The 25,008-nt window shown below is 46.0% G+C and overlaps 2 protein-coding genes across 2 annotated transcripts; both read left to right on the forward strand.

Annotated features, from left to right (window-relative positions):
- The first annotated feature begins 6,995 nt into the window (after nucleotides 1-6,995).
- On the forward strand, nucleotides 6,996-8,923 carry LOC125515348 (bidirectional sugar transporter SWEET13-like). Its single transcript, XM_048680800.1, has 5 exons — nucleotides 6,996-7,259; nucleotides 7,621-7,657; nucleotides 7,759-8,131; nucleotides 8,229-8,348; nucleotides 8,433-8,923. The coding sequence occupies exons 1-5, from the start codon at nucleotides 7,208-7,210 to the stop codon at nucleotides 8,721-8,723; spliced, it is 873 nt and encodes a 290-aa protein (XP_048536757.1). The 5' UTR covers nucleotides 6,996-7,207; the 3' UTR covers nucleotides 8,724-8,923.
- Nucleotides 8,924-22,754: 13,831 nt separating this feature from the next.
- Nucleotides 22,755-24,340, forward strand: LOC125512973 (E3 ubiquitin-protein ligase PUB23-like). Its single transcript, XM_048678028.1, has one exon. It carries the CDS (start codon nucleotides 22,879-22,881, stop codon nucleotides 24,145-24,147), a length of 1,269 nt encoding a protein of 422 aa, XP_048533985.1. The 5' UTR covers nucleotides 22,755-22,878; the 3' UTR covers nucleotides 24,148-24,340.
- Nucleotides 24,341-25,008: the final 668 nt, after the last annotated feature.

The following is a 25,008-nucleotide window of genomic DNA, read 5'->3' on the forward strand; positions in this document are numbered from 1 at the left end:
AAGTTCTCATTGATCTTGTATTTCTTTGATGTATGATTGGGACTGTTTGTGGGATTTCAAACGTCGGGACCAGTTCATAGGCATTTTATGACTAGCGTTGGAGGCCTAAAAGTGTCCGTCCGGTCACTTCTGAATATTTTGGTGACCCACGTTGAAGATTCTCTAACAATGGTGGACTGGGATACCTGTCATATAATAATGTTAAGCAAAGGGTAGATTTTTTATCGGACTTTTGTGTGGTGGGGTGTATGTGCGCGCGCCGGGGTGGCAGTGGGGGGAGGGGAGCGGGTAAAGATACCAGAGTACCTTTTGGTACGTTCGCAAGGACAGTAGATACTCTTGATGACAGCAATAATTATCTCCCAACCAATTCAAGTGATATATAGTAGCTGTAGACTACCAGTTCCATACAGCAATAGCAAGAAAATAAAGTTACATACTAGACTGAAGAAAAACATATCGGAGCAAGCGATGCAAGACTGAACGTGCAATGGATGAATCTTCAGGGTTCAGGGTTAGAACGAATCGAAGAACAATTCTTCCTAAATTCAAACCAGGGCATCATATTTGCTCCTCGAGAGTCGTGGTGGTATGTGCCCTTGTATGGATTGACTAGATGGAGAAACAATATTGACCATGAATCTCATATGAAACACACGCTTTAATTTTTGAGGGAAAAACGGTGGGAAGGATCCTCACCGTGAAAATCACGCGCTTTGTGAACGTGTATATCAGTGACAAAAGCCACAAAGGTGGTCAAATTTCAGTGGACCTGATTACATCTGCGACGGCTTTCCAAAAGAGAGCAACGGCATCCGTTCTTTGCTAGCCGACCCAAATCAACAGCTTTCATAGCCCTCAAACAAAATATCAACAGCTTTCGCGTGCGTCCAACTCCAATCATGGGTCCGCCGTCCGCATCGTGAAGCGCAAAATATTGTTAAGAGAACCTCTACCAAGGTTTTTTGTTTGTAGGAATCAGGATGACAACAGTGAGCATGCAAGGTCTTCATATAGGAAGAAACTTTTTATTTAAGTCATATATGAAGAATCTAGGCCGGGCATCTCCAACGGCGACCCGCAAATTTTCTCGCGCATCCATTCACGGACACGGATGGGGACACGGATGCGGGAGACCGTCATCCAACACTTCCCGCATACATTTCAACATATGAACTAAATGGATGAAATTAGTATAAACACGGCGGATTTCACATAAATCTAACGTCATTCATGCAAACACGGCAGATTTTCATTACATTTCAAACATTTAGAACAAACAAAACTACGGTGGCCACCGGCGTCCAAACCCTTGTTTTTTCCTTCCTGGGACCGCCTCCTTCATCCACCGTCTCCATGAGCACCGGCGATAAGACCGATGACGTGAAGCTGCGACCTCCGACGAGGAAGAGTAGTAGAACACGGGGGATGGACGGGACCAGATGGGACACAATGCACTGCCGCCTCCCGTGCCCTACTCACCCTCGGAGGAGTCTGCGCCTTGTCCATCGCCGGTGGATATGAGGTCCACGATGGAAATGGTAGCGCTCGCGCTGTCGTCTTCCTACATGGACGCCTGATAGTTCATCAACGGCACGTAAGAGGTGCAGCTGGCCTTGTTCTCCTCCACGATCGCATGTAGCGGCTGCTTCCTGGCAAGCGGTGGTTTGAGCGCGGACTACCTCGTAGATCGCACGCTACTCTGCGACGTAGTTGGGGTTCGCCACGGCCGGGGCCGTCATGACCTCCTCACTCGCCGTCGATTTGGCCCTCCGCCAGCCGGTGCTGCTCCAGAAGAAACAAGTTGCACCGATGTTCCCCCTGCATCTGCTGGAATGCCGACATAGGCGCCGGCGCAGGCTACACCTCCATCATGGCGGCGTGGTAGCCTGCTCCATGGTGAAACTGGCGTGCATAGGCGTGCTCTAGCGCGGTGTTGTCGGAGCCCGTCTCCATCGTGGGGTCACACTCGTCATCGGAGACCTCGAGCGAGTTGGCCGGCAAGCCGGCCTTTATCCTCTTGGCACGGCAGCTCTGCCAAGCGTCCGCAAAGGCAGCCACCTTGTGCTTCATCTCTATGGAAAGACTCTCCCACAAAGCTTCGCCTCCTGCAGTCATGGTAGATGCGGTGCAAGCGAGGAGGATGTGGAGTGGCTTGTGTAGTGGCGTGAAGTTACCCAGGTGTGGCCACTTTTAAATGGTGGATTCCGGTGAGGCCAGGCGTTCGGGTGCATCAATGCGCGGCGCCGAAGTGGGTTTCTCAACCGGCGAGCCTTCTTAATGGCAATATAAGGACGGACGGGGCACTGTAGGGGCGTGGTAGATATCCATTCTGTCCCATCCAGTAATGCGTCTTCGGCATTGAACAGGCGCGGACACCGAGGACTCATCGCGGGTAGTGTCCTCGACCGGCGTGCCGCTTCATTGGCGGAGCTAGTGAGAGGTCTCGTCCGCTCTAGGCCGATTTCAATGTGGAGTGGCCGCTCTATGCCGGTATGGATGCAGGCAGCTGGCGACGGGAGGAACACGCGCGGATGAGGGAGGGTGATTTTGGATGGGTCAGGATGGTCAGAAGTGGGTGTGAATGTAGTCCGTATGTCCACAAAGCCCCTCGCATTTGTCTTCGTTTGCGGAAAAAAATGCATCTGTACTATTCCATGGACCGATACAGGACCACCTTGGACGGCACAATACGTCCAAACTAGGCGGTCCGTACGGATACGGGTAGTTTGAGGGTCGGAGCTGCCCTAACTAGGATTATTGATTTACTCACTCTACATCCGTACCCAATTCTCAACCAAACAGCACCACGGGTATAGTTTTTTAGTTCTTTTTATTAAATATAAGGTGCACTTCCTTAGTCTCTTACGTGCCTAGAGGTAAGACATACTTGTAATCCTGACCGTCCGGTGGACAAGGATAGCATTGTACTTCGTAAAATTTTATTACGCTGCTGCATTTAGGATGTTATATGTCACGCATTAGATCATATAAAAAGTTAACAGTCTATACCGATTTGGGGCATTGTAAAATTTCACATGGTTCTTAGACAGAGTTTGTGAGTGCACATGTCTAGCGTGTACCGTATACTGGACAAGCGCCCACACACTTCAGTTGCATTATCTTTTAGAGAGAAGACCAGTTGAGTCGATTGATTAGCAAGCCAAACATCATTTGCATTGTAATTTCAGCAACTTGAAACTAGCTAGCATAGTCCCTCGTATCAGCACCAAAGAACCACTTAGCTAGTTGCACTATTAATAGAAGGAAACTGAGAAGCAAATGCTTAGTTTGTGCTTCTCACCCGCAAAAAAAGTTTGTGCTTCTAAAATTATGTATGGTGTGCTAAATAGGAAATACCTGATGGAGCTGGAGCTCCTTGGAGCCCTTTATTTGAAAAGAAAAACAATTTTTTAAAATTTTAAGTCGCAAAAATTCTGAATAAAATACACATATACATATGGATGTATACTAGTACTTGTCTGTGAAGCTTCATGGCGAAATACGTTTTCATGTGAGCTACACAAAAATGACAAATTTGCGTATTTATAACACATGTACTATTCACTATGAAATCACATGATTATTTTTTGTTGAGGCCACACAAAAAAAAATTTGTGATGAAATTTCACACACACTTAATAAACATCTATAAGTACTTGTGTATTCCTTTTTTTGTAATTTAGACACTTGATTTTGGTATGTTTGAAAATAAAGGGCTCCACGGAGCCTGAGAGCAAAAAATCCACTATCATACTAATTTTTTTTTTTTTTTTGAATGTCACCGGGGGGGAGAAGAAACCCTCCCCACCTGAATTGTATTCATTTGTTGCCTATAGGCTTTGCAGCCTAATACAAGATAGGGTTCAAGAGAACCAGAAGTACAGGGGGACAGGAAGGAGAAATAAAGCAAAAACACAAACAACACATGGCGAGGAGGGACACAACACAACAGAGGGGCACCACGGGCGCTCGAACTGCAGCGGCGAGCCGAGACTAAACCATGACACTACACATCGACGCCATCAAAAAGCACCGGGCAACCAAGACTGCACAACGCCGTGACACCACCTATGTCATGGGATACATTCGAACGGTCACACCGGGCCGAGACGACGCCACGGCACCTGTGTGCCACCGGTGTAGTCGGAGGGCATCGCCAGGCATAGAACTCCACAAAGCACACACAAAACATCACAACAAGGGGCGCCACAGGCGCTCAAACTGCAGCTACGAGCCGAGACTAAACCATGACACTGTGTCATCGATGCAATCGAAAAGCACCGGGCAACCAAGACTGCACAACGCCGCGACACCACCTGTGTCATGGGGTACATTCGAACGGTCACGCCGGGCTGAGACGACGCCACGGCACCTGTGTGCCACCGGCGTAGTCGAAGGGCATCACCAAGCATAGAACTCCGCAAAGCACACCCAAAACATCACAAGACCGGGGGATGAAGACAACGCCATCAAGATGGAAACGACGGGAAGCGTCGTCGCTGTCTCGGCCAGCAGAAGGCTTGACCAAGGATTTCTCCCCATCCCCGGTCACAGTCTGCCACGCGACAAGTCACAGAGCAGCCGCCAATAGCACGGTAGCGCTGAAATGGCGGTCCCAGATCCAGGTGAATCCAACAGCGGAGCGACGCCGGCAGGCACCCTTGACGCCGAGGGCACCATGAGGACCACCGGTGCGGCGCCCCCAGCGGAAAAGCCACGAACAGCGGCAGCCCATAGGGGGGAACTGGGAGGTGGAGGGCTCCAGAGCGCAGGAGCCACGACGCCACCTTCGTTGGCGAGCACGCGTAGAAGCACAACGACGACGGAACAGGGGGTGGTGGAGGTGGGAGACGTGGCGGCAGACAGCAGTCGGCGATGGCAAGCGGATGAGGGCGGGAGGCGGCGGAGCTCGACGCAAGGACGCAAAGCAGGGGGCGGGTGCAGCACCCGGAGTAGCAGAAACGGAAGATGGGACCTCCGCCGAGGCAGCCACGAGGACCGGCCCCCACAGCCGCCCGGGGGCGTCGGGAGCCTGCAAACAGCGGCGCAGCAGTCGGATCTAAAGGGATGGCGATGACCGACACCAGGGGAGCGACCGAAAGGAAGCCCGACCCCAGATATGGCGGGGCTTGACGCGGAAGAGGGCGGGCATCAGGGGCAGCACGTGCGCGGGACGGATCCCGCCGGCGACAGCCGTCGCCGGGCTTTGCCGGACGTCGTATTTGCCGCGGCCGGCGGGGGACGGTGGCTGGTGGAGGGGATGTGCCGGTGGCTGACGGGGTGCCCGCCCGAGTCGCCGGAGAGACGACACGCGGGGGGGGGGGGGGGTGGGACAATATATATAGTTATAGTTATCGAAACGACTGTGTGTTTAATAGAATAAACATTCAAAAAAATTGCAGGGCCTTATGGCTTTTGGTTGCAACCGATGGGAGACAGTACGTAGCACGGGATACGTACAACTGGTTTGGATGACGGTCCAATAATAGATTATGTGTATAGGCATTTTGTCTTATTTGTGCCGGTTGTGGCATTTTGTCATTGATTTTTGCTTTATTTCTACTGGATCTGTTCGTGATACTTTGGCACTTGGTTCATTTTAATAAATAACTATCTTTTGATGTAGAGGCCGAAGTAATCCTCCTTTTAGAGAAAAATATATAGTTATAGGTCAGATTTCTCTTTGCTACAGGTTATCTAGCAATCTACATACTAGCTTCGTTTGTAGTCTATTCTTTAGCGATCTGAACACCAACAAGTGTTTATAGCCGTGTGTACGCAGATGGAACAGAAGGACAAGGATGTTTTTGCCCGACATGGTTGGAGGCTTAGTCTGAGCCCCCCCTCCCCCTCGCCTTAGTTATTGTAGTCTCAGACAACTTTGTTTTTGTCAGCGTTATTTAGAGTGTGTGTGGTTGTGTGTGTATCTTTGCCACGTAGAGAATGGATGTGAACTTGTTTTGATTGTATTCCACTGATGCGACATTTTGAGTCAAAAAACACCCTTTTTGGAAATTTTTGTGGGTCATAATTAAACAACTAACTATTCAAGCGATAAAACCCACAAACTTGATCTCAAACATCTTATTATAATCTACCGCAATGCTATCACGGTCTAAGACATCCCGACCTTATATAAGCAAGCTAAAACACTTCACTACTATTTTTCACAAATTGTACAATAAAACGGTTCTAAGAGTCAATTCGATTGGAAAGTTAAACTGCATGACCTTCTTTTTTATGGATTTGACGATCAAGGTATTGGTTGCATCATTTCTAGGAACTAATCTTTTGAGGACTATGGTACTTGCACAAACTAATACATTATTGGATTATATTTATATGAAATGAGGTTAAGGTGACTAACACTATTTGACTGTATGTGCAATTGCATACTTCTTTAAAGTTATACCACCTCCGTAAGATGAGTATTCAATTAGGTGCATTCATTACTAGAAGTATAATTATGTTGGTACGTTCGATTAATAACTCTTTGCTTACATTTTTAATACGAGAAGCTGTTAAATTAATTCAGTTTTGGACACTATGTTTATGTCTAAACACTGACGAAGAAAAGAGATATAGCATATAAACATTATTATTTTTTCCTGTAAGACATTTCATTTGGAAAATTCAGTGAACTAAGGATCTGAAGAGTCCTCTCAGTTGGAATGTCTCATTTGGTTCGCACTTCTCTGGCGGCTAATACCACACCCCAAAGATCTAGGTTGGGAAGATTGGAAGAATGACGTAGTGCAACACAATTCGGAGTGTACAACAGTTTCAGCAGCAGAGGCATTATGCACACTAAAGCTAAAGAGTGCACCAAAGCGACAACTTTATAAAATTTCCATCATTATCTCTATCAAGCATAGCACATTAGATAAGCTCAATTATGCATTGCTGGAAACCTTTTTTTTCTGGAAAGCCAATCATTAATTTTGTGTGGCATATGTGTGATCGGACAGCTTGCATACGCCAAGCAGTCATGTCTTCCTGCCTATATAAAGCACCCCATTACCAAGCTTACAATTCAGGCTAAGAGTTTCAACCAACTTAGAGAGCTCTCCTCTCCAGACCTCTCCCTTCTCTCCGCCAGGAGTCTAGGGTTAGAGAGAGAGAGCGAGACGAGCAAAAACAATCTCTCGCCCCACTGTTATACCAAGTTCGCATCCACCTCACTGTTATACATCTTTGTATCACAATGGGTGGCCTATCCATGGAGCACCCTTGGGCATTCGCCTTCGGCCTACTAGGTATATTATTCTCACCACGAACAACAGATGCCCAACAATTACCCCTTGTATTATCATAGTTTCTTATTACAGCTACTATTTGTTAGTGCAGTACTAGTAGACTACTTTCTGTCGTTTGAGATCACCCTTTTGCAGCCTCTATCTATATATCTTATCTTTGCCACTGATTGATTAATTGATGGGTAGTCTAGTACTAGCTGTAGTGACATCTAGCTCAGTGCCCAAAACCCCAAAAGAAACGACAACAAAGCAAATTGCTTATGTTTTTTCGAAAAGGATAAAGCGCATAAAAGAAAGATGTAAATGTGTCATACAATTATCACAACTCATCGCTAACTTTGCTAAACTTTGTGCCTTGCAGGCAACGTGATCTCTTTCTCAAGCCTCCTGGCCCCGATGTAAGCGACTGTCTATGTTGGTTTTTGTTTCATTTGATCCTGTTAATTGATACGTTCTCCCATAATAACTAACTAATGTACTCACAAAAATAAAATATTAGACCAACATTCTACCGGATCTTCAAGAGCAAATCCACGGAGGGGTTCCAGTCGGTGCCCTACGTCGTGGCCCTGTTCAGCGCGATGCTGTGGATCTTCTACGCACTGGTCAAGACCGGTGAGGGCCTCCTCATCAGCATCAACGCTGCCGGCTGCGTCATCGAGACCGTCTACATCGTCATGTACCTCGTGTACGCCCCTAGGAAGGCCAAGATTTTCACAGCAAAGATCGTTGTCCTCCTCAACATCACCGGCTTCGGGCTCATCTTCCTCCTCACCCTCTTCGCCTTCCACGGTGAGACACGCGTCGTCTCACTCGGCTGGATCTGCGTCGGCTTCTCCGTCTGCGTCTTCGTTGCCCCACTCAGCATCATCGTGAGCCCTTTTTGACCGACAAACCTCCTATTTGAGCTCATGCATGGCGGGACCTCTTGTACGCGCGTCAACTAACTTGATGTGTTCCTTTCCCCAGGGACGAGTCATCAAGACCAAGAGTGTGGAGTACATGCCCTTCACGCTCTCCCTCACGCTCACCCTCAGCGCAATCGTCTGGTTCCTCTACGGCCTGCTCATCAAGGACAAATACGTCGCGGTAACTACACAAACAACCCTTTTGGATACGCATACATACAATTCTCTCAAGCATGAACACTGACGATTAAAATTATGTTTCCAGCTCCCAAACATCCTTGGCTTCACCTTCGGGGTGATCCAGATGGTCCTCTACGTGTTCTACATGAACAAGACGCCGGTGGCAAGCGAGGTCAAGGAGGGGAAAGAGGCATGGAAGGCGCCCGCAGAGGACCACGTCGTCGTGATCAACGTCGGCAAGACGGACAAGGGCTCGTGCGCCGAGGTGCGCCCGGTCACCGAGATGGCCAGCGCCGTCGACGTCCCCAGGAGATGCGCTGCTGAGGCGGCGGCGGCGCCGGGGGTGGACTTTGCCCGTTCTGTCGACGTGGTCTAGATTCACGCACGCATGCAGGCATGCATGGCTCATGCATGAGCCGAGCAACCGTTAATATTCGTACAACTTTATTTTCTTTTCCAAGAAAAAATAATATTCGCACCACGGTCTGCAGGTGCATGTACCTATTGTATGTAAAACAAACTACGTATGATGATTCGGCGTGGGTCGTAGCTAGGATTGGCAGCCCACTTATTCTATGATGTGTTTATAGACCACGCTCCAGCCCATAAAGTTCCCAAAGATGTTTAATGAATTTATCAATCGAAATTATATATATATACTACTATCTATAAAAAAAGAGGAATTCTTTTTTATTCCCTAGTTTCATGTTTGTGATATACTGTATATATTTTACCTCATTTAGCAAAATTCTCTGTTTTTACCTTTTTTGTGAAATTCACAATTTTTACCAAATTAGTGAAACCTACAAAACAAATTACCTCCTTCTATTTATTTTCTCATTCTCTGCTGATTGTAGATGCCACGTTCGTGGTCTAGTTAATTAGTACCATGAGTTTTTTCTGGTTTACTCCATTTTTTTATGACCGAACTGAACCCAAAAACGGTGCTTGACTACGGCAGGGAACTCCCTCGATCGGCCGGGCTCAGATCCAGCCACTATGCCAGGCAACCTACCTGGCCTGTTCTATTCCCTCCTCGTTGGTGCCATGGTTGTTGCTCGATCCGGCTGACCCGGTGCTCCTCTTCCACAAACACGGGAGGGGAGGCGGAGCTCACATCAATTGAGACCTTGAGGTCCGCGCAAACTGGTGAGGCAGCTGGCGAAGACGAGCGTGTATTGGCCGGCTGGGAGACGCAAAAAAAACATGGATGGAGGAGTAGCGGGCAACCTCGACGTCCGTGGAGTTGGAGGGCGGGCTGAGGCAGTCGAAGGAGTAGACGAGCTTGACAAGGTTAGAGCATGGTTAATGGTATAGCCAACTGCTGGCTATAAGCCATTGTCCTGTCATCTATAGCACATCTTATAGCCAATATGTACAATAGTTGATTGAAAGAGTGTACTACATTTTATTATATGACCCACCTTTCACTCTCATAAAGTGCCTAGGAGCACGTGCTAGAGCTGGCTCTTCATCAAGAGCCCGCTTACCTTCTCTCTTCTCTTTTCTTTCCTCCAACTAAGCAAGAATATACTAGTTTATTTCTTATAGCCAGCTGACTCTGCTCTATTGTACTTGCTCTTAGATTGGAGCTTGGGAGGATGTGGAGCTAGGTGGAGAAGAAGAAGCCAAACTAGGAGAGGTCGATGTCAGGCGCATCCTGTCTGAGGCGACTGGCAATACCACCGTAAAGTTTGAAATAAATTCGGAAAATATGCAAGCACAGGTGTAAATTGTAGGATTTAAACCTGGATGGATTGGTTCCACCACAAGGAACCTAACCGTCTAAGTTAGACTCAGTTTGTGGTAGTTTTTATCATCATGAAGCTTAATTATGATTTTTTAAACAAATATTCATAGTTTGTCGTATTTTATTTTTGCTGGAATAAATATATGTGATATTCTGAAACTTACCTGGCAAGCTAAATTTGTGTGATTCTTTTAGTACTTGCTGCTAGGCTAAATCGTAAATCCTGACAAGATTGTACACCGGTGGTTGCACATTGAGATTCTATTTTCTTTTCTTCAATGGTCATAAAAATCCTTAGTCCTTAACCTCTAGCCGTTGGGTGGGCATCCAAGGGCACACATCCATTAAATGTAAAATAAGGTGAAGATGGGTCATGCTTTCTTTTTGGGAAGGCCACCACGGCGAGCTTTATTGATGATCAAGCAAGAGTTGCATCGTCCACGAGATTACGAACGACAGAGCCAGGGGGATTTAGAAACAATATCCTATCCGATCCTACGAGCTGTCTCAGACGTCGCCTCCCCGCAAGTTGGATCCCGTCTTATTTCCATCGGGGGTCTACTTTTGTACTACATCTACTCGCCACTTTTAATTTCTTTCTATCATTTCCCGCACTAGCTGCATGATGTCATCGGACCGGATCAAAAGGGTTTCTGCGCCATCTTAGCTCGTATGCAAATGGATGACGTGTATAGCATTAGTTCCATGTAATATCTATGCGTGGTCCAGCACTCAATGGTAAGTAGTTAGGCACGTAGCCTGAGATTTGTGTACATGACTTTGCCAAAAAAGAGAGCTTGCTTTGTGTACATGATATACACGTGTGAGCTTTCTCTTTATCGCCTGCGCCGCAACATTTGCAGCTTAGGCGCCACCACGTAGAAGACGTGTATACAGACCTTCATCTTTTTTACCAATCATCAAGCTTTGTTTGCCCACCAAGTACGCCACGTGGCGTCTTCAGTTTCCGCAGGGGTGGTGCATGCAGCGACGTAAAGTACGTGGGGTGAGCAATCATTCATGCATAAAAAGAGCTTTGGTGCAGCTACAACAAGGACGTCGCTGGTGCAATGTATTAAGATACACCAAGTATTTGAAGGTCACACGGTTGGATTGACACCTTTCAATCCGTGCTTTTGTTGTAGCTTTCGTTGCGCTTATTATTGCCAAAACAAGATAGCTTAATTAGTGCGGCTTTGTCAGGATCTTGATTGTGCCATGTAATACTAGCTGTTATGCTAATTGATTAGCACCAACTTGTCACAATCTTAACTCTATCATCAACGCTTTTACATTTAACATGTTAAATCGACCAGGGTGCAGAATAAGTCAACTTTACTTTCCATAATAATCTCAACTTTGAAGTATTTTTTACATATGGACTGAGTTTGAAGGCTCGCGGGCAGGCCGGACATATGCAGATAATTTGGTTCGGTTGGATAGGTTTTTCCTTCTGTCCTGTCTGAGCACTGTCTAGGTTGTCCGCTAAGACAAATAGGGAGGTAGTGGGGATCCGAGTAGCGGTGCTCTTAAGAAAATATCAAAGCTTCTTGAGTAGCAGTGTAAGAGCATCTACCTAAAGTCTAAGAGTCTTGTTCATATGAGTGCTTAAAATTTTTGGGAGCATTTTTGTGCATGTGTTGTAATGGATTACCTAAAATTGGATTGTGCGAGTTAAATACCTGGTAGGACACCACTGTGGACGTCGTGACATCTTTGGTTCCCTTGCTTCATCCCCAATACCCTGCTCCTCGGCACTACTCACATATGTACCACCCTCCATCTACCAGTATTTACTCTTTTGCCTCAATATATTTTGTTTCGAATGTAGTTAAATATAAAGTTCTAGAGAACCAGTAGGAGACTATAGGAGCACTGACCTTTTTGAGCTCTCTCACGAAGAGAGGCATGAAATATTTTCTCTGGGAATGGAGTAAAGTTTGTTTATGTCACATTAGCAACCTCAGGAGCACTGGTAACCAAGGCCCAAGATGGTATGGCGACTAATCGGGCCTACTTGCTCGCTTTGAGCGCGTCTTAGCTATTACTAGCTACGTGCGCAAATTATATCCTTTTTTAGGATCGCGCAAATTACATCTTGTCGTGGTGATGGGGAAGCATACGTCTCGCACACTCCAACACCAAATGACGCGTCGCCTCAAAGAGGTTGTAGTAGCCGGCCGATTAGTTGTTACATCATTAGTTTTATTCATTCATGTGTTTGTTTCGGCTTTTTTTTCCTTTCTATGTCTTTCTTAACTTCTGGCTTACACAAACTTTTTTATAAAAAGAAAAATACATAGAAGTAAAAACTTGTTCGCCGCACATTCAAAAATATGTTCATGAAATGTAAATATTTGTAAGCATTCTCCAAAAAGATCATGTCACTCAAAAAAATTGTATCAATAAAAATTGCTCACAAGTTTACAGAATATGTTCATGACTTAAATTATGTCAATAAAAATGTAAATCATTGCTCATGTAATTTGTAAAAAAAATTGTACCACTCAAAAAAACTATCCATGAAGTAAGAAACATTGTGCATTCACAAATAATATCATGACATTTTCAAAGATGTTCATGAAATGTAAAAAAATGTTTTGCCAATTTTAGACAAATGGTGATAACAAATAAAATATGCTCCATGCGATTTCAAAAAGTTGTAACACATAACAAAATATTACATGTTTTTTAAAATGTTTGTGACATTGTTGAAAAAAAAAAATTAATGTGCACCATGTCTTCAAAAAATGGTCAATGTGCATTTTGCTATTTTTCAATATGTAATTGCATTCATCATATATACATAAAAATTTTAATGTGCATTTAGAAAATTTGGCACAAGTTTGAAAATAAAAAATCAAAAGAAAAATAAGAAACAAAACCAAAACTGTAGAAAAACGAAATTAATAGAAAATAAAAAATAATAAGGTATACATACGAAACCCAAAACAAAAATACAAAAGATAGGCCTAATAGTCCACGTGGGCGAGCCAGGAGCAGGGTTGGGCCTATAGTTGTGCACAATGTGCTGCCCGCACAGGGCCCATCAATTTGGGGCGCCCAAAATTTTTCCATAGGCCTAGTACCGAAATCACTAGTTAAAGAGTATTTATTGCAAAGATTACTCCAACTCTTCATGTTGTGACAAGTGGCGCACATCCAGCGCGTCACTTGTCACAACCTGAGAGATTTTCCTTTTTTTTCATAGATCCGTTTATTTAAAACGTTTTATCTCTCAAACCGTGTGTCCAAATCTCAAACCGCTTTCACCGTTGGATTCCTCGCGTCTAGATCTTCAAAATTAGATCCTATGTTGATAGGTTTTGATAAGCTTTTTTCATGAAAAAACCGACCGAAAAAAATCAGACGAAAAAACCGAATTGGGAGCATGGGTTTTTTTCCTCTTCAAAAGAGGCACGCCCGTGCCTCTCACGAAATCACAACCGTGCCTCTCGCGGAAGCAAAACCGTGACTCTCTCGGAAGAAAAAAAGAAGAGAAAACGTGTTTTATTTTTCGTTTCCGAGGAGGCACGGCCGTGACGCTCGCAAAAGCACAACCGTGCTTCTCGCGGAAGCAAAACCGTGACTCTCGTGAAAGAGAAAAAAAATAGAAAACACGTTTTTTCGTTTTCGAGAGGCACGGCCGTGACTCTCGCGAAAGCACAACCGTGTCTCCCGCGGAAGCAAAACCGTGACTCTCGCGAAAGACAAAAAAACAAAAAACCCGTTTTTCTTTTTCGTTTCCGAGAGGCACGGCCGTGACTCTCGCGAAAGCACAACTGTACCTCTTGTGAAAGCAAAACCATGACTATCGCGAAAGGAAAAAAAAACAGAAAACGCGTTTTTCTCCATTTTCGAAAGGCACGGCCGTGACTCTCGCAAAAGAAAAAAAAAAGAAAACGCGTTTTTTCTCGCAAAAAACTTTTTTTTGAAATATTTTTTTGGTCGAAAAGCTAAGGAAGATCAATGGAAAACCAAAACATTGAAAAAAACGTTCAAATAGCCGAAAACGCGTGCGGAAAAATAAAAACAAACAAAATCCAAAGGGAACGCCCAGAACGCGACACATCGCGAATGACTGAGAGTGCGCCAAATGCGCTGATCGTTGTCAGGCTCCCGAAGGAGCGCTCGTTAACTGATGGCTCCCGCCTAATACGTATTTGGATATTCCTGGGCGCTGGGCCTCGCATGGTGTTGGGCCGCTGCCCTTCCGTGTGAGTGGAGGTCGAGCGGCCACTACTCGATCGATCGGAAACGCCCCCCAAAAAAAGATCGATCGGAAACGGTATCGATCGCAGCATGCACTCCTCAAGCACAGGAAACGGGATCGTCGATCGAAAAGCGCTCGCGTCGTTACAGCCTAGGATACAGGATTGTCGATTGCAAAAGCACTCGTCGTTACAGCCTAGGAATCGGGATCGTCGATTGCAAAAGCACTCGTAGTTACAGCCTACTAGGACACTGACTGGATCGTCAATCGATCGACCGTAGTCCTTGGGCTGCTGCTCGATTGGAAACGGGGTCGTCGGATCAATTGGCCGCAGTTCCAGACGCCTGCAGGGCACCGGCGGCAAGCGACCCGAGCACACGGGCGAGAGGATTGACAAGGGCACGCAACGACAGCTCTCACGGCTTCGATCTTGCGAGTGCTTCATGGCTTCAAAACAGGTAGCCTGCCCTTGGTGAGCCCTCCTTTCTCATTAACTTCTGCCCTTACTCTTGATTCCTAACTAATGTTTAGCAAGGATCGTTAGAAATCGATAATTGCTTCCTCCGTTAATGACCGCAGTATAGCAGTTCAATTAGACTGGACACGAGACTAGATGATTTAGAGCGTTCATCTAATCGCCAAATATTGATGTATAATCTTCAATTGATATCTTTAATCTTAATTTATTCATGCTTCGTATATTGTATTTCAATAATACAAATATAAGTGAGATAAGGCCCTATTTTTAGGTTCAGCACAGGGCCTCGGATCTTACGGGCCGGCCCTGGCCAGGTGAGAAGCAAAATGTACGTATCGAACCAGAAAAAATCCAGCGCACAAAACAAGAATCACGCAGGGAAGAATGAAGTATATGGACTGGCCCAGTCACAACACGGGACGGAACCTTTGAGGCTAGCGGCCAGTTCTTTTGGGCTATTCTACCAGAATCGCCCCCCTTCCCAGCTTCTTCCAGAATCACTACTCCATATATTTTTTACAATCCTACCTAATTAGACCTTAACTAGATAGGATTGTAAAAAAAAATATGGAGTGGCGATTCTGGGAGAAGCTGGGGAGGGGGGTGATTCTGGGAGAATCGCTGAAAAGAACTGGCCCTAGATGGTGTTCTATATCGCGGTAGGTGAGATATAGCACTCATGCCTAGTGAGAGCCAGGCGAGATGCAAAATCTACATGATGATTTTTCTACTATTTTTTAATACATGATGAAGATTTTTTAAATTCATGATAACCAATATAAAATGGGTGGTGAACATATTTTTAACACATGATAAACATTTTAATTAAAAAATTGTTCAAACTTTAAAAATGTTTGCATTTTATTATAAAAGTGTTAATGCTTTTCCTTAAAGTTTTAATACTATTCTTATTTATCAAAAACTACATAATTTTGAGAATCTAGTATATAAAACCAATTTTGTATATAATGAAAAGAGCAAAATAAGAATAATAAGGCGTGCCATTCTGTATCTTTTACCGGTTTCTTCGATTTCCAGTGATTTTCTTTTTTTTTCTCTTACATATATTTATACTCCCTACATTCCCTTATACAAGGCCACTTTGTTTTTCGTGTCAAACTTTGACTCATAATTTTGGTCAACAAAATATGGATTATATGTCATAAAAAATATATCATCAGAAAGTTTTTTGAAATGTGCATCCAATGACATACTTTTTGCGGCATATAACTCACTTTTTGTTGGTAAAATTAATGATCAAAATTAGATATAAAAATATGAAGTGGCCTTGTATAAGGGAATGGAGGGAGTATTTCAAAATGCTCTAAGATATGTTCGGTGAATTTATATTTCTGTGACATTTGAAGAAATGGTTTATTTTAAAGCACAAATGTAGTAAGATGATTTATAGTGGGCATCACGTTGATTTCAATCCGAAAGAGGAGGAGGTTGCAACCATGTTTGTTGGGATGAAAGGATGCGTTATAAACAACTTCTGTGTCCAGCTAAAAAGAAAAACTTCCGTGTGACCACCCAAGCCCCAAAAGACATCTTCGTTGTGGCCTCCCAAGTTGTCTTGCATGTTTTTCCGAGCTCTCACATGTTCTAATGCATTATGACCAAAAAGATACAAAGAGAAAACAACACGAACACAATTCTGAGCGTAAAAGTGCGAGATTCCGTCCAAAGCTCCTCGTTGAAACTGTAGAACACTAGAATCAGTTGATGCCCGTTCGTTTTTGTTTTTATTTTTGACTGAGCAGTTCGTCCCCTTTTGTACGACTGGGTGGCTATTGTGGAAGAGCTGGTCGTAGTTTTTTTAACACAGTACAAACACAAGCGCTCATATACATACGCATACACTCACTTCTATGAACACGCACATGCACACCATACCCCTATGAGTACCTCCGAAAGACTAAGCCGGCATATCATCTTGAAATTTACGAAGTCACCGTAGGCACCTCGTCGTCGATGGAAACGTCTTCTCCTACTGAATGCGCATCGCCGAAAATCCTGAAATAAATCCAGAAATAAATGCGAGCATCAGGATTTGAACCCTGATAGGCTAGGGATACCACAGTCCCTCTAACCATCCAACCATAAATTGGTTCGCCCTAGTCGACGTAGTTAGGTCATGGTCGATCTAGTTAACACAGGCTCCTTAAAAAAATATAGTACATAATAAAATACTGACAATATATGCTGGGTCGCTTTGTGTACGTAGTAATAGTGGAGTTTGTTTGTTCCCCTAAAAAATGCAATTTGTTTGCGGTCGATTTGGATTACGTACATAGTCGGAATCGGAAGAGCAGGAAGGAACCTTTGAACGTGACGGAACCGACCGGAGAACGGAACATGCATGCACGTAGTAGCTTGGCCCGCAATCCGTCTCTCTCTCCCACTCCCACGGCATATAAATTCCAACTTGAAAGCTCGGGCAACAACATCCCAACGACGTGCTCCCTCCGTCTTTGAAAGAGTGTACTTCTAACAAAGTTGGAAGATCAAACTATCTCAAAGTTTAATCAAGTTTGTGCAAAAGTATATCAATGTTTGCGAAACCAAATAGTATATGATGAGAATATATTTTATCTTGAATCTAATGCTACTAATTTGATGGCATAAATGTTGATGTATTATTGTATAAATATGGTCAGATATAAAAGAGTTTGACTTTCCAACAAAGTTAGAAGTACACTCTTTCAAAAATGAAGGGAGTAACCATGAACACGCCCGTAGCGGCCGGGGATTGCAGCATCTGTGATCCCTCATCCATGCACACGGCGTCCTGTGAGATCGGGCGCCTGCCGGGAGGAGCTACTTGCGCGCGTGATATCGCTCACCTCGCTGGTGGCCGCCTGCCATGCAGCTGTTGTCTCCCGGGCCTTTCGAGCCACCGCCAACAGCGACACCGTCTGGTCCTGCTTCATGCCACGCGAGCTTCCGCGCTTCGCCAAGAAGCAGATCTCCCCATCAATGGCGTCCAAGAAGGCGGTTTTCCAGCGCCTCTCCTGCCTGCCCTCCTTCCTTCCACGCAAGCTCATGGTACGTACTCCTTCTGTTCCAGATTACTCGTCATGGTTTTAGTTCAAATTTGAACTAAAACCAGGGCCGGTCATGAGATTTCGGGAGCCCGGGGCGAAACTAAAACCTTAGGGGCCCTCAACATAAACATCAAAATAACAGGCTATGAAGAAAGTATACAACAGTGCGTGATGCAAAGACAGGTTTACTGTCATGCTTGAACTACATCTGTAGGAGTATATTATTTTAGGTACCAAAAGGGACAGAAGACTCCAAGAATGGTCCTAAAACAATTTGCATCCTAAATGCATTGTTGAATTCAAAATTTGAATTCTCATAATGAAAATGGTAGAATCTTACCATAAATAGGAGTATACATGAGAAATTAGATAGATGAGTAAATCCATATGACTGATGTGGAAAATACTTCTTCATAACTTCAAAACTTAGATACCTTTATATCTTCAAAATCAAATCTATGGTGACGTGGTAGTGCAAAGATACTCCCACCTAGTTATGCAAATCATTAAATCAAGAGTTAATTACCCAATTATGCCGTCATTGCTCAGGTCATATATAAACTAACAGCCGTGAGCAGCATCCGGAACCTCTTCCTTGCCTTGACAATTGAATCTATAGCACCACATGAACATCAGTATTAAAGCACAGAACCAGAATGATCAATTGTGCAAATAGTGGAAGATGCCGTCCAGCAATACTCACCTCTATAGACGAAACACAGCAGCACCGATCCGCCGCTGATTTCCGGCGCAGACCACGTCTCTAGATCGGCCACAATCTAGGCGTGAGACGAAAAGGCGGCGCCGGCTGCGTTCGTGAGGGCGATGCACGCGTTTGGTCATCGATCCTGCGAGTGAATGCGTGAGTTATGCGGATGTATCCGATGTATCAGACTTTCCATCTACAATTTTCGCAAAAAAAAAATAGACTTTCCATCTACAATAGCTGCTACCACTTTACCCATGGGCCAGCACAGATGAACTTTTTTACTGCCTAAATGCAAAATACAGGGGGCCCTCCACCTTGGGGGCCCGGGCGGCTGCCCCCCTCCCCTTTAAGGCCGGTCCTGACTAAAACCTCGACGAGTAATTTGGAACGGAGGGAGTACTATGTAGTATTACCGCCATCAAACTGCTACTGAATTTTTGCATAAACATATAGCTAGCTAGGTTTTTTCTTCTAATTCTTCGACCGGCATGAGAGATGTTTCCATATGGATCCATGCACTAATAGGTCGGCGTTTTTTCTTTTCTTTTGCTGCACATATACCTACTAACGTACGTGTGGTGCAGCACATGAGGCTCGACAAGGCTACCGGCGCCAAGTGCTTCTTGCTTTCGGCAGAGATACTACAGGTCACCAAGTACCAGCGCTACGTATGGGACTTGACTCCTAGCGAGGCAAATTTTCGTGTTTTGACCCTTTTCTGAAACCTATTCGAGATTTGACCCTAGTTTGAAAAAATTTCAAGATCTGACCCTTTTGCTACCGTCAGAGTCCATGGCGGTAGGGTCTAACAACCTACCGCCAGGGACTTTGGCGGTAGAAAACATCGCAACTGCCAACCGGGCTGGCGGTAGCCTGCACAACCCTACCGTCAAGGTGCTTGGAGGTAGGCACGAGCACGAACTGTGTTCAATACTTAGGAGGTTTTTGACAGTAGGGCATGCAACCCTACCGCCAGGGACCTTGGCGGTAGGCTGTTATACCCTACCGCCATGGTCCCTGGCGGTAGCAAAAGAGTCAGATCTCGAAAAAAATTAAACTAGGGTCAAATCTCGAATAGGTTTCAGAAAAGGGTCAAATCTCGAAATTTAGCCTCCTAGCAGTTTTGACTACGAAACTCTCAACGCTAGCAAAAGGTTAAAACCGTACATTTCCATATAACGAATTCCATCTACTGCTTAATTTGTCTCACTACTATAATATTTGAAGTGGCACAAATCTTAATTATGTCTATATTTCGTGCCACATGTCGTGACATTAAGGAAGTGTGGCAAAATAGATATCCGCGGGAAGATACACTGCAGGATGCTCTCCGAAAACGTAACGTATGCCGCTTACATGGTGTTTAAGCTACAGCCCACTTAATTCTATGGGTTGGATCATCCGTTCCAGGAGGCTTCAGTTAGCGTAGGAGAGGGACGTGAATCAGTCTCGCAAGTTTGCCTGCAAAGTTGTGTGGAGGATGAGGGCGGTGCTGGCGAGTCACCACATATACATGTCTTGGAATCACCTGCATATGGTCTAGAATGGGAAATTACTCTTGGAGATGACATGGTAATCCCTCGGAGGAGGGACGACGGTTGGATGGAGGTGGAGTTGGGTGAGTTCTACAACGAGGAAGGCTGCGACTGTGAGGTGTTGGTTAGCCTAACAGAGACGACACTGACCAACAAGTGTGATCTTATGTTGTTTGGCATTGAGTTTAGAAATAAGATACAAAAGCCAACGAGGTTGCCGTGTGTAATGTAAGAATATCTAGCCGTCTGGTGAAAAATATACATATAGAAATATTAGAACAAATTATGAAGTGAAGTAAAAAAATGTATTGTAAAGGTGCAAGCTACCATTTCTCTCCTTTTTAATTACCCAACCCCAATAAGCTAAGTGCATGTAAAATTAAGGACACCACGTGTAAAATGTTACTGGTCTTGATTATCATGAGAGACAAGCATTTTTTTCTATTTGAAAATGCATTGAGAAGATAGAAGTACACTTTTTTGTGGACAAATTTTAAAGCCAAACGTGCACTCTTCACCGAACGGAGGGAATAGGAGCAAAGAAAGTTTATTTCTGCATTTTTGGTTATATATATCAAAAACCGCCAAGAACTTGAGTAATCAGAGAGGGGGCGCACAAAGTGGGGTCATTGTAACAACATCCTTTTTCGGAAAGAAGAATAATGCCGAAATTAATGGATTGTACTTTGTACCCCCTATTGTATACATAGCTGATGAAAAAGGCTAGAAGAAATAATAAATGTACAACAAATTTATTGTACAGAAATGATTGGAAATGGATGTATATAACCAGATTTTGAGTATCGTCGGATTCGCCTTCACCGTCGCCTCCCAAGTCAACCTCCCGGCATGTACTTTCTAGCTCTCGCATCTTAGCACAACAAAAGACCCTCACTAGGCTGGGTGTAGAAGTGCGAGATTCCGTCCAAAGCCCCTCGCTGAAACAGTAGAACCACTAGAACAGTTCCTTGTCTTTAATACGACGGGTAAGAGAGCTGGTCGACGTGGTTAGGTCATGGTCGATATAACGCAGCGCTCGACCCGGTTGGTCACATACAATAGCAATAACGTACTCTCAATATCTGCAGGGTCGTTTGGTGATTTGATCATGGTTGACGATCGATTTGGAACTTCAATGCGACGGGAACCGGAGGCCGGAACATGCATGCATGCACGGTCGGCACGTGACGAATATACAAAGGCTAGAGCATACAAGTACTAGTAGTAGGACAAAATGCGCCTAATTCTTTTCCATTTTAAAACAGCACGTGGAAATTGTTTACGTCTTTACGAGCGCGTGCGTTGAAGAATCGCCGGGACGGTCAAACCGCGCCAACATGTGGGGCCCGGTCGCATGCGGCCGGAAGCTGCTGCGAGTGGCTGGCTGAGTGCTGTCTACCACGCGTGGCTAGCAATGATCGGTGGCCTCCTGCCATGCATGCATCCATGCATGGCCCAGTCGGTCAGCGGTAGCATCAGCTTGAACCTTGAATGCTCCGATTGCGGCTGAGGCGGCGAATAGTAGCTTTCCTTTTGTTTTGTATGCAGGAAAAAAATGTTTTCTTGATCTAATTTGGCTGTAAACGACACACGTATATGCCATCGATCGATCCGGCACTTCGTTGTCTGCTGCGGCAGCAATAGCACGACCGATCGACCGCCTACCCACGGTCCCACCCCGGTAGCCCACAGTATGCAATGACATGTGGATGTGGTTTTAGTTGGTTATCCATTAGATTTTGGACCTGAAAATTGGACTATTTTTATTTTGAAAATTTCAATCTATTCGTCAAATAGTATGATAGTAAAATTGACAACAGAATTAACAGAAATTACATCCATGCTCGTAGACCACCTAGCGACGACTACAATCACTGAAACGAACTGAAGGCATGCCGCTGTCATGACCCCTCCCTCACAGGAGCCGGACAAATTTTATTATAATAGACAGTTACAAAATCATTGTGTTAAGACACCAAATGACCAACACAACTAGCATGAATGAAGAGCAACATCTATCGAAAGGATCGAACCTATAAACAAACAAATGCAGACGAACGAAGACCGGATCCATCAAAGACAAACATTGACCGAATCCTGTGAGACCCATCGAAGAACACCTCCACAAGCCCTCCCACAATGCTGGACGAATCGCCGGGATGAGGGCTAGGCGGGGAGAATCTTATTCCATTTTCACGGAGCCGATGCCACCTAGCTTACTGTGTAACTACCCCGTCCAGGTTTAAGTCCAAGACTCAGGTGCTCACATATTTCTGTATTTATTTCAATCTTATTAGGGTGGTCTGTATTGTGTTTAAGAAAAGTCAAAATATATAGCACACCAATCTATGCATGCAACTGGCTAAACTTCAACGGTGTTTCATGCCCACAGAAACGGAATCTTTCAAGAGCAAGGGGTTGAAGAACAGAAAGGACCAGGCAAAGGGGTCGATCGATAATAGAAGGATGAATCACAAAGTCAAAACGTGGAGCCACTCTCATCTCGTGGTCAGCTCCGGGGGCCAGCTCAACACCGACCGCCAGGTCAATCCAGCCCAACCCAACCCATTTTACTGTGTCATTCCACGCAATTAATCTCTAGCTAATCTCTTGTGAACACGCGTGGACTTCTTCGCATCCCCGACACCACTATAAAACGCGCACCCGCTTCCTCTCCCGTTTGTTCAACTCCACGGCAACTTGGTCTGCTTTTCTTAGCTTCTTCATTCGCTCTCCACCAGTTCCATTCCACGATCAATCTTTCGCGAGCTAGCTTCTTCTTCAATCGTACAGCAGGCTATGGCGATGGAGGGGCCGTCGGTGGAGGTGCCGCCGTACTTCCTTTGCCCGATCTCGCTGGAGATCATGCGGGACCCCGTCACGCTCGCCACCGGCATCACCTACGACCGCTGCAGCATCGAGCGCTGGCTCTCCGACGGCCACGCCACCTGCCCCATCACGCAGCAAAAGCTCGCGGAGGCCGACCGGGAGGCCACGCCCAACCACACGCTCCGCCGCCTCACCCAGGCCTGGTGCGCTCTGCACGCCGTCGAGCGCTTCCCCACCCCGCGCCCGCCCCTTGACGCCTGCCGCGTCGCCGAGATAGTCGAAGAGGGACGCGGCGCCGGCCGGCAGAAGGAGCTGGCCGCGCTCCGGGAGATCAAGGACATCGTCGCCGAGAGCGACCGCAACAGGCGCTGCGTCGAGGCCACGCCCGGGGCCGTCGAGTTCCTCGTCTCTGTCGTCAGGAACCATGCCACCACGTCCAAGTCGGCAGAAGATTTGTCAGAACTGTCGCTGGATTCCCCGACGTCCACGAGCTCGCCGGAGGAGGAAGCGCTCAGCGTCATCTGCTCGCTCAAGCCGTCCAAGAAAAGCCTTGTCCGTATCCTCGAGGAAAACGTAGACTTCTTGGACACACTGGTGTGCATGCTGCGGCGACCGAGCTACCGGTCCCGCTGTTACGGCATCCTCCTGCTGAAGGCGATGGTCTCGGTGGTGGAGCCAGCGCGAATCATGGCGGTGAGAACCGAGGTGGTGCAGGAGGTGGTGCGCGTGGTGTCCGACAGGGTGTCCGCCAAGGCGGTGAAGGCCGCGCTGAACGTCTTGTGCCGGCTGTGCCCGTGGGGCCGGAACCGCGTCAAGGCCGCGGAGGCCGGCGCGATGACTGTGCTGGTGGAGCTGCTCCTCGACGACGGTGGGCGGCACCCGACCGAGCTGGCGGTGGTGGCTATCGACCACCTCTGCGGCTGTGCGGAGGGGCGGTCGGACCTGGTGGCGCACCCGGCGGGGCTGGCCATCATGGCCAAGAAGGCTATGCGGGTCTCACTGACCACAACCGAGAGCGCGGTGCGCGCTCTGCACGCCGTGGCAATGCATTCGCCGACACCAGCCGTGCTGCGGGAGATGCTGGCCGTCGGGGTGGTGGCGAAGCTGCTGTTGGTTCTACAAGTGGACGCCGGCGAGCGAGCCAGGGCCAAGGCCAAGGAGCTGCTCAAGATGCACGCTAGGGTTTGGAAGGACTCCCCATGCTTGCAAGTGCACCTCAAGGCATATTACCCTTGCTGATTTCATCACGCCGATCGTCGTTTATTAGGCTGGTCATAGGTAGGGTAACTTAGCTAGTAAGAAAAATTTGCTTATGTGACATATAGTTAATGACAAGAGAGGTGTTTGAAGTAACATAACATGTTACTGTAACACAATGCAATCCAAAGCAAATTGAGTCTACAATCTAATAAATGCAATCATATATATGATATTACTTTTCGGATGTTACTTTGCACAATGAAGGTAGTAACATGGACTAGTGCTATATGCATGACACTAATCTAAGTTACTCCCAACTCTATGACTAGCCTAGGAGAAGCATATTGCTCTCTTTTAATTTATGTTGTAATTATCTACAAGAATTGTCATCAATGATTCACATTGCTTAATTGATTGTAAATAACATTTCATCAACAGGAGGAACACATTGCACCCCATGAGTGTTTGCATGTAGTTTAGAAACCGCATGTAATACTTGTTTATTGCAGAAAATTATAAAATGAAACCGCCTCTGTGAGAAACACAACTGTTGTTGCTATTTGGAAAATGCCTCCAATGTTTGTTACACTGACCATGAGTTCAGTGTGAGAGTTTCCATTCGCCCCACTTGTGACTGTTTTGAGGGGAGGAAAGGGGGGGGGGGGTTGCTGCTGATGGTCAATGAATTGGTATGGAGGGTTGTCGCTGAGCACCATTTTGAGAGGGATCACCAATTTGAAGTGGAGGGTGGGCACCATTTAGAGAGGGCGGGGGGGGGGGGGGGGGGGGGGGGTTGCTGCTGATGGTCAATGTATCGGTATGGAGGGTTGTCGCCGAGCACCATTTTGAGAGGGATTATTGCCACCGGGTCACCAATTTGAAGTGGAGGGTGGGCACCAT

Source organism: Triticum urartu, chromosome 6 (assembly GCF_003073215.2).
Source record: "Triticum urartu cultivar G1812 chromosome 6, Tu2.1, whole genome shotgun sequence".
Classification (NCBI taxonomy): Eukaryota; Viridiplantae; Streptophyta; class Magnoliopsida; order Poales; family Poaceae; genus Triticum; species Triticum urartu.